The sequence below is a fragment of the Sinocyclocheilus rhinocerous genome, unplaced genomic scaffold (assembly GCF_001515625.1).
Source record: "Sinocyclocheilus rhinocerous isolate Xijiao unplaced genomic scaffold, SAMN03320098_v1.1 scaffold887, whole genome shotgun sequence".
In the NCBI taxonomy this organism is placed as follows: domain Eukaryota; kingdom Metazoa; phylum Chordata; class Actinopteri; order Cypriniformes; family Cyprinidae; genus Sinocyclocheilus; species Sinocyclocheilus rhinocerous.
Window position 1 is genome coordinate 606,510 of NW_015634028.1, and position 9,759 is coordinate 616,268.

The window sequence follows — 9,759 nt, forward strand, 5'->3', positions numbered from 1 at the left end:
GTCAGATCTGACTCAGGCAGATCTTGTTGGATGTAGGGTTGCCAAGTCCGCATTTTTTCCACAGAATTGGGTTAATTTTAAACTGTTGCCATGGGTTGAATTTCCCAAGTGGGTAAAAGGTTTGAAATATTGCATAAATTACATTTGACTGAAATGCCTGTATTGAAATATTTTGCATTCAAGTTCAACCTGTGATAAAACTTTCATGGACTTTTTCATTAACTGTTCCCTCCTGGTGGAATGAAGCTGAGTTTAATAATTTTCAATAAACGGCTGAAAACACATCTCTTTCATGTTCATTTGACCCTCTTAATTCTAGCACTCTTTATACTAATGCTAATTCAAATTTTATCTGCTTGTTTTTTTAATTAAATAAACTTGAACCTCTAACATTTGCACTCTCTATTCTATTTCAATTCTACCTACTTGTTTTATTTAAAAAGAAAAGAGCCTTTAACACTAGCATTCTCTATTCTTTTTACTTGTTTTCTTTTTATTTATTATACATAATGACCTTCTAACACAAGCATTATCTATTCTTTTTCTGTTCTAGTCACCCTAGCATAGTAATAATGTAAGTTTTTCCTCAATGTAGTATGGAAACTATTAACATTTCAGTAAGTGGAAAAAAGTACAATACCTCCTCCAGAGTGTCATCCTGTAGCTCAGGCGGTCCCAGATCAATGCTCTTACGTCCATCACGTTTCTGCTTCTGTTTGCTAGGGATTTTCTTGATGTTGCTTCCGTGACTGAGGCGCCGGACTGGGCTGGTCAACCATTTCTTCAGTGTATTCCCAGAGCGCTTGGGTCCAGGGGAGCTGCTCTGCAGGGAGTTCAGGGATGCCTGCGGCTGTAATGTGGCCACGGACTCGGTCTTCCCTTCTGGGCCGCTAATCGCATCGTTTTCTGTAGGATAAAGAACATAGAGAAGGGTGAATGAAAGTAAAGTTCATGATGAAGGTGATGATCAGTCCTAAAATAATTTTTAAGGAACATTCCAGGTAAAATTCAAATTAAGTTGCAATTTCTGCATCATTGATATTACCAAATGGAACTGTGAAAATACTAGTTGGGGAAAATAGGATTCTGAAATACTCCACCCATCCATCCAATGGCCAGAAAAACAGGCAGTCCCACCCCAAACTCACACGTCTGGTTGACACAATGGTTGGGATAGTCAAACAAACAGAACAATGTTTTGAAAGCAACAAATAGCCACAGTGTTTATGCTTTTCTGGGAGCTTACAGACTATGGACATCATCTGTGGCATTGTAGCGTCTGGACCAATCAGACACACCATTTTTCATTAACAAATCAGTTATTCATTAGATTAACAAATCGTCACAGTCCCCTCACCAAATAAACTGGATGCCAGGATGTCTGCCACGACACCAGGCCCCCCCCTTGGTTACCATGGCAACCCTGACACCAGATACATTTACGACCTAATGGAATTTAGGTGGAGAAAATCACTGCATGTTCCATAGCAAGAGGCAAATGCACAGTAGGAATGGACTTTTCTACTAATTAATTCATAGGAAAACCTTTCTTTGAATGAACACACATATCCTTCAGGTCATTGTGTATATTATTGCGGTCTTGTATATTATCTGTTGTATTGTAGACTATTTTATGCATGCTTATGATAGAACCACTCATTCATGTAACCTTACATATAACGTGTTTGGTCTCTATTAATTCGTATTCGGATGATCTAATTGAGAGTGTATATTGTATGTTTATACCTACGCAACATATTAGTGTTCTAAGAAGCTTTAGTAATTTTGATCCAAGTTTCATATGCAAACTACTATGCTTTCAAACAAAGGGTCATAAAAACTCCCCAGTATCTCAAAACTCCCACTTGGGACGTCAGCCTTTCTCATTGGACAAGCCCATTTTGAGAGGCGGGAATCTTCCTTGTGTGTGTGTGTGTGCGTGTGTATGTGTATATAAGACTAGTTTAAGTGTTTATGTAGTATGTTAGACTAGTTTAAGTGTTTATGTAGTATGTTAGACTAGTTTAAGTGTTTATGTAGTTAATAAAATCTTATTTGTATCACACTTGACGTTGTTCATTGTTTGCTCATAACTGGAGTCCCTAATCATGCAGATTTATGCTACAGGCTCTGTGTAGAGTTGTACAGTAAGAAAGTTATTTCCTTTAACCAGGAAATTAACGTTCTTAGAATTGACAGACAGTTGACCCTGAGAGGTCAGCTAAATATCTACAGCGGATCTAAATATTCATAATTAATTATAACTAGTTATGATTAATTATTCATATTTCCCCATGAGCTGATTCGTTACAGCATATTGTTGATTACCATATTTCACAGACTCACCCCTCAGATTGTTACAAAGAAAACAAACAGAAAATACACTTACAATAATGAACTTACAATGGAAGTCTAATAAAGCACTTATATAAATTCTTTAGTAAACACATTTGAATGAATTGAATTAACCCTAAACTAGTGCCAGTCTAGTGCCAGTGCTAGTCCCAATCAAAATCACTTGACCACGTTGTTTTCAATCATCTCTCTTCTTTCCTGTCACAAAAAATTTGCTAAAATTTGCTTTAGTCAGGCATCAAAAGAGGACGTTCAATAGAGATCAGTCCAGAAGCTCTGCAGTTGGCAAGACCCACTATCAGATGATCAATCCTCAATCTCCTAGCTTTTGACCCCAGACTACCAAATCCTCCTGTGTATCATCTCGAGCCTTGGTCCCATCTGCACTCCACTGGTTTGAGTCCTAATTTACAGGTAAATCATTCAGGGTTATTTTGGAGAGGAGGGAGTTTAAATCACATTAACTTCCCACAGGGGTGCCTCAGGGTTCGGTGTTTGGCCCCCTTTTCTTCTCACATTAAAACTGGGACATATCATCCAGGTTCTATAATTTTTTTGTGGTATTCAACAGCATGTTCAGACAGTATAACTGGACAGGTTGGAAATTAAAGTGAGAAATCAAAGTAATCCAACAAATAAAGTTTTCAGCAGTATCACCAATAGATGGACTCAAGGGCTAAACCTAGACTGAATCTTTCAATCTGATCTTGATTTTGTTGTAAAATTTGTGAGACCTCTGACACAACTAACAGAAGTGCAGTACAGGAAGAATCAGCAGAGCCAAATGTTTCAAATCTAACACCAGCCCAACATTATTGACCAACACCTGGTAACTGGAAACCAAATACCACAATTCACTGGAAATAATGACAGACATTTTTAGATCAGAAAGAAAAACATAGAGCATCACAATACTGCTATTCTCTTAAGATGTAACACTATAAACACATTAATTCAAAGTTAATGATTGCCTTCCACAAATGCAAACCACGCACCTAACATAAAGTCAATATTCTTGTGATGTAGAAGAAGCTCAAGCAGACATTACCCATACTATTAAAGCACACTGTAACTGCATTTTCATGAAAAATGATTTGTAGAGTATTGCAACATAAAAAGCCTTTTCTGCTGTGTTCTGAGTGTGTGTTCAAAGATTGGTGATCACTGAATTACAATTAGTTATAAATTATTATATTCTATAATTAATAATTATAATCATTCTAGAGATGCATAATATATTGGTATATCATGCATAATATAACTGCTAATATCAGCAGGTTTTTAAATTATCAGTATCCATGTGATTAGGTAACAGACAGGAGACAAAACAATACAGATATATAATATTGCTCATCATATATATAAAATTACTATGGTTATCAGCCAAATTTTTGATGTCAGTGCATTCCTAATTCTAATCATGCACTATTTAACATGTTAAAATTTCAAACAAATTGGCATTATATCTCATTGAAGCATCACTGAAAACATTCCATGTATTTTTTCTCTCTTGCGCTTACATGTCTGATTCATGATAAGATCATCAAGTCTCATAACCAACAGAAGAACTTGTTCTCCAAAAGCCCATGTGTGGATGACATCTGTGCATTTAGTACGGACTTCAATGGCTGACTCATTAGAGGAAGTGACCTTGTGAGAGTTGATCATAAAGCTTGCGACGGAAACATCAATGACTACAACTGTAGTCTACTACAACCCAACGATTCTGCAGAAATCACAGCTGCCTCAAATGAGCATCGAGCTGTCAGAGTCCTAAAACAGAACGAATGCTGCTCTACACACATGCTGTACACACTGTTCTGCGCTTGTCTCACCAGGCTCGATTGAACACGTGTGAGCCATTCACGAGAACCAGCCATCACAGGAGTGTGTGTCCGTCTGCTGCTTGATGGAGTGCATCCCGTCAAGTGCTGTTGTGCTTTTTGAAGAGCGAACCTGCGTAATACACAGACTGACTGACGACAAACGTGGAGTCTTCTGAGTGTGTGATTATGTGTGGAGCAAAGAGAGGCTTTAATGAGAACAGTCATTAAGCACTGCCCTTTACACACACAGACTACACACACACTTCTCCTGCTGCTGCCTCAGTAACCGAGAGACAGACAGAGAGAGTTCTTTGTTCTTTTAAGTGGTCACATCACATTTCCACAGAAAGCAGCATCTGGATCTTATGACTAGTTTTACTACAAAGCAAAACCAACTCGCATTGACACATATCAGAGTCCTGCTCATGGAAAGCTCCTGCAAGAAATGTTGTAGAACTGAACGTATAAATAAATACGCCAACATTCTGAATAAAATTGGACTTTGGCTAGTATATTATAATGTGTTGTAAGTCTGTTACTCTTCATTTGGCTAGTAACTTTATTAGGAACTGCAACATTATAAGTTACAAGTAGGTCTGAACGTCATAGATGGAAGTGATGTGAACAATTCAAACCGAACAGACATAAATGCTATTTTTTTTCTTTTACAACTCAATTTAGACAAATATGTGAAATATTGCTCACATTAAGGCACCAAAACTAAAATATGAGAAACAAAATCATGATATTTTGTAAGAAATGCAGTTTCATTGATAGACAAGAATGACTCAAACAGGTATACAATGCTGCGAATAAATGACCTTAATACTACTAATATGCAAAGTTTAGATTATATATATATTTTAAATAATAAACCAAGTGGAAAATAAAGTTTCATGGCCAGTAAATTTGATTTATTTCACTCGCCACATTGGAAGGTGTGGCATGTGAGGAATATTTCTGAAATTGTTTAAAAATCCCAGTAACTCACTGACGCTGTCAAGCATAAAAAGTCCTTTTTGCACTGTTTTTCATTCTCAGTTTTCGTTAACAAGACCAAACTGACTTTTACAGTAGTAACTGGTATTTAAGCAAAAAACTACAAAAAAAAATATTCAATGCTAGTGACAGAACACTAATTGAGCACTCTAATTGTCACCAATTGTGACATCGCTTCCTTCATGTTCTGTTCTGCTACTCACAGGTACTTCACTGGCCTTTTGAAACTCAATCCAGTGGATCTGTGCAGTAAAAATACCATGCATGGCTTCATTTGAGGAGCTTTGTGGCATGGCAACTCCTCTGAAAGGCGCAAAGAGAGAAAAACGACCCCTAAAGTATTTAAACGCTTGAGTCAAACTAAAAAAATGCTAATGTCACATTTCTTCATAACTTTTAATCAGCTGGTGTTTAAGGCCCTGTCCACACGAACGCGGTTATTTTTAAAACCGCAGCTTTTTCTACGCGATTAGGCCGTTCGTCCACACGCAAACGCAGCACCAGGTCACTGAAACCGAACATTTTTGAAAACGCCTGCCAGGGTGAAGATTTTCAAAAACTCCGGTTGCACTGTTATCGTGTAGACAGCGAAACCGGAGTTTTTGGCTTGTGATGTCGGAGCCTGCATTGTTATCAGCCAAACAATGTTGGTGTCTTCCACACGACTTCCTGACACACAGAGGTGCGACTGAGAGAACGGTTTAGTCTTCACTGAAGCAAGTAGACAGACATGTCCTCCTTTATCATCTGTTGAGTCTTTGCACTGACATTTCTCGCTGTCAATAGAAACCAAGGCATGTTTTAAAGCGTGTGGCGTTTTTCCAGATACTTCACATTAGATTCGTCTGAGCCGAGCCGGTTCTGAAACACACACGAAGTCCAGACGGACAGCATTCCATTCATAGGTGAGGAGTTTCACATGCGTTTACCTGACAACACCTCTCGCCTCACAACGCAGTTCTGCTGACTGTACATTACACGCATTACTGACTGTAAATGTTCTAAGCGCTCAGGAGGAAGAAAAACAGGGGAATAATTGCCATGTTCCCACATTATCTCTCTCTTAGAGCCATTTTCAAAGAGCCACTAAAGCTCTTTTCATGAAAAGAGGATTTGAACTAATTTGCTCTTCAAAAACTGCAGGAGTCACGTTCAAGACCTGGACAGACAGACAACACTACACATTAACAGATCATTTTGCATAATTGTGTAACACAAGTGACGAGCTTTTTAGCGGAGTCAGTTTAGCAACATTGAAGTAAACAACAATACAAAGAGTATCATAAATTATAGCTAGGGTAAAAAAAAAAAGTCAGTAACCCAAATCTTATGACAGTATCCATAATTGTACATCAAAGTAACTATACGAGTCTGACATAAAAAAAAATAAAAAAACTTCACTAGTGTAAGACTATTTCATGACCTCAGACCCAGAAATATGCGTTACTATGACAACGCCAAAATGAATGTGTAATTTTAGTAATCAAGAGACAAAACCACAACACAGCAGGTAACAGCGTATTCAGCAGGACTTTAGTACTCACTGCATTAAACTGCATCGAAATCCGATTATTTGTGTTTCCAATTGGAATCTGATCTAACTGTTTGACTCTCCACACTTTGTATCGCAACTGTTCAGATCCGATTTGTGCGTCCTTTGGCACTCTTTCGTTTTACTGACTATCTGCATTGGTTTCTATGGCAATGGCGTTGTGTTGGTATGCCTACACTAAAAACAACATTAACAGCAATACAGCTTTCAATACAGATGTTGTCTTACAACATAACATGTTGCCATAGTGCTGGACTTTATTACGCCTTGTGAGACAGTGGCTGAAAGGTAGGAAGCTGGAATACATGGCGTGCTTCCGTCTCCGTCAGTCTCAAAACTCAAAGATGTGTGCAGACCAGCAGTATATTGTCTTTTTTTCCGCTTGACTTGCACTTTGCAACAAACCAACCTTGTTTCTGCAAAGACATTCAGCATATTTTCTATAAACAACGTCTAACGTGTTTACATTATACGTGGCATAATAAAGTGACGTTACGCTAAATCTGATCCGAGCGATCACACTAAAACGGATTTCCAGAAACGGATTTATAAAATGGGAATTCATGTGATTTTTAGCTGTCCACACTTGCTAAATATGATCGTATTCCAATCAGATATGTACAGAAATCAGATTTGGACTGACAGTCTGAACAAGTCCCTAGTTGCAGCTGTCAGGAGTTCTCAGAAAATACTTTATTTATAGTTTATAAACTGTATTATGAGTTCTATGCAGACGTGAATGTCAGAATCTCGTAATTAATGCACCTTTACTAATTGACTATACTTAAAAAAGAGAAAGAGAATAAGCAATTCAATTGCCTCCCTTTGGGTTAAAGCTGAAATACCATAGAAACCAAAACCATAACTCCATAAACCACAGACCAGTGGCCCCCCAGTTTATTATGCACTCCACTGGTTTGAGTCCTAGCTTACAGGTAAATCATTCAGTGTTATTTTGTAGAGGAGGGGTGTTTAAATCACATTAGCTTCCCACAGGGGTGCCTCAGGGTTCGGTGTTTGTAATATAAATATAGCATTTGTTAAATAATTGTTGTTTAATCTATTTTAACACAATTACAAAACTATTATAACATCTCAAATACTAAAATGAATATTATGTGTTTTAGCATAATTCTTGATGAGTTTGATTGACAGCTGTGTTTAATTAGGTGTTACCCAGGCTGTCTCAGGCATGTCGCGCTGTGAATTAGTGTGTGTTCACTCATTCAGTTAGCCTATAATTTGCAGTTATATGTTAGAAAATGTTAGAAAAACAGCAGCAATGCATAATTAAAAAAAAAAGTTTAAACTCGTTTAGTGTGCGGTGTCTAAAGAATTTAAGACCAGCTGTTCTCACACAGATTATTTTTATAATATTTGCAACTGACTCTGGCGACTAACTGCACCTGTTAATAAAATAATTTATACACTGTAATTGTATCTAATATATTTGAGGAAATCTGATGAGGAAATACAGTGCCTTGAACAGGCTATCTTTGCGGTAAGAGTTTACATAACATATAGAGAGTGTTGTACATTTACTGTACGCTGATGAAATGAAAATTAAATAGAGGTAACATTTTAAATGACTTCTGTTTCAGAACAAATAAAGCAGTATTTAATTTTCGTTCTAACTGCTACTCAGGTTTTGTATGTGGACAGGTTGTCTATGGGGGGTGCCTTCCACTGTGTTCTACGGTTTATTTTTCAATAGGATCAAAGAAAAGAATATTGAAATGACCTGAATATTGAGTCCGACTCCGTCCGTTATTTATAGTGCCTGCTCACTTTTGCTCAGGCCCGACCAAAAATAAATTTCTGCCTATGCCAGTGCCACAGACTCCAAACAACTCCAGAATAATGACTGTGGCTGATGTGATGACATTACAACAGAGGATGCGTTTTTAGCCCTGTCTCTTTCTGCAGGGCAACTTCCTGAGATAATCAGTATGGAGAGAGAGAGCGAGAGAAAGAGTAGTTTAGTCCACATTAGAGAAGAGATGAGAGGTACTTCACCCTGTCATCAACACACACGCATGTGCAAACAACCCTCATCTACCCATGACACAAGACAGAGTAAACAACTGCAGCTCTACAGTCAATATCATCTCAAACCACCAGCCAGAGATATGAATGACATGCAAGATAAAACAAATTATGTATCAGATTAAGTAATAAATACCCAAAAGTAACTGTTTCATTTAGACAGCAGCAAAAGTAACACGTTCATTTTATCCCTTGGGAAAAAGAAATACACTTCAATATACTTTCTAAAAGTTTTTAAGTACTCATTATGAAAATTATATACTTAAACACAAACTGAATTTTATGTTTTCAGACACTCAATTGCATGTTATTTGTAATGAAATTAAAATGTTATATAGTTTAAATAAAATCATATCAAATACAGTTAGTCGAACGTTAGAGTTAGAGTGTTTTTTGACCCACTTAAGTAGGACTTAAGTACATTTTATATGTAATTCCATAACTCTATTGTCTTTTAAATATATTTGAAGTGTACTTTAAAGTGTTAAATGTACTGTCAAGCATTTATGGTAAACTAAAATATACTTTAATGTAATTTCAATTGAAACTTGCATGACGTATTTAAATTGTATCTATGCATACATTTTCAATGATGAAGTTGCAATTACATTTAGAATGTATTAAATCACATTACAGTTCAAATTAATTTCAAATGCTTTAGTATGTTAGTCAAAATAAGTGTACTTCTTTAAAGAATGACAAACGATTATTAAAACAATAAATAATTTGACATTATTACAAAGTGCACTTTTGACTTAAGTTAAAACTGTCATGACAGTGTACTTTAAGTACACTTAAGTGGCCTTTTATTTCATTAATATTATCTACAAATAAAGTTTTTTTTTAAGAGCTGAAGTACACTACAAGATCATTACAGTTGAGCACACTTCTTCACAAGGGATTAATAAACTACTGGAACACTTCAACAGGTCGCATAGGTAAACCAGCTCAATGCAAACCTATATATATATATGTATATAT

The 9,759-nt window shown here is 36.7% G+C and overlaps 1 protein-coding gene across 1 annotated transcript in view; it reads right to left on the minus strand.

Moving 5' to 3' along the window:
• kalrna (kalirin RhoGEF kinase a) overlaps positions 1 to 9,759 on the minus strand; it is an 81,229-nt gene that overhangs the window by 25,777 nt on the left and 45,693 nt on the right. The window contains 1 exon segment of the mRNA XM_016559117.1: positions 641 to 906. Coding sequence (XP_016414603.1) covers positions 641 to 906 — 266 coding nt within the window.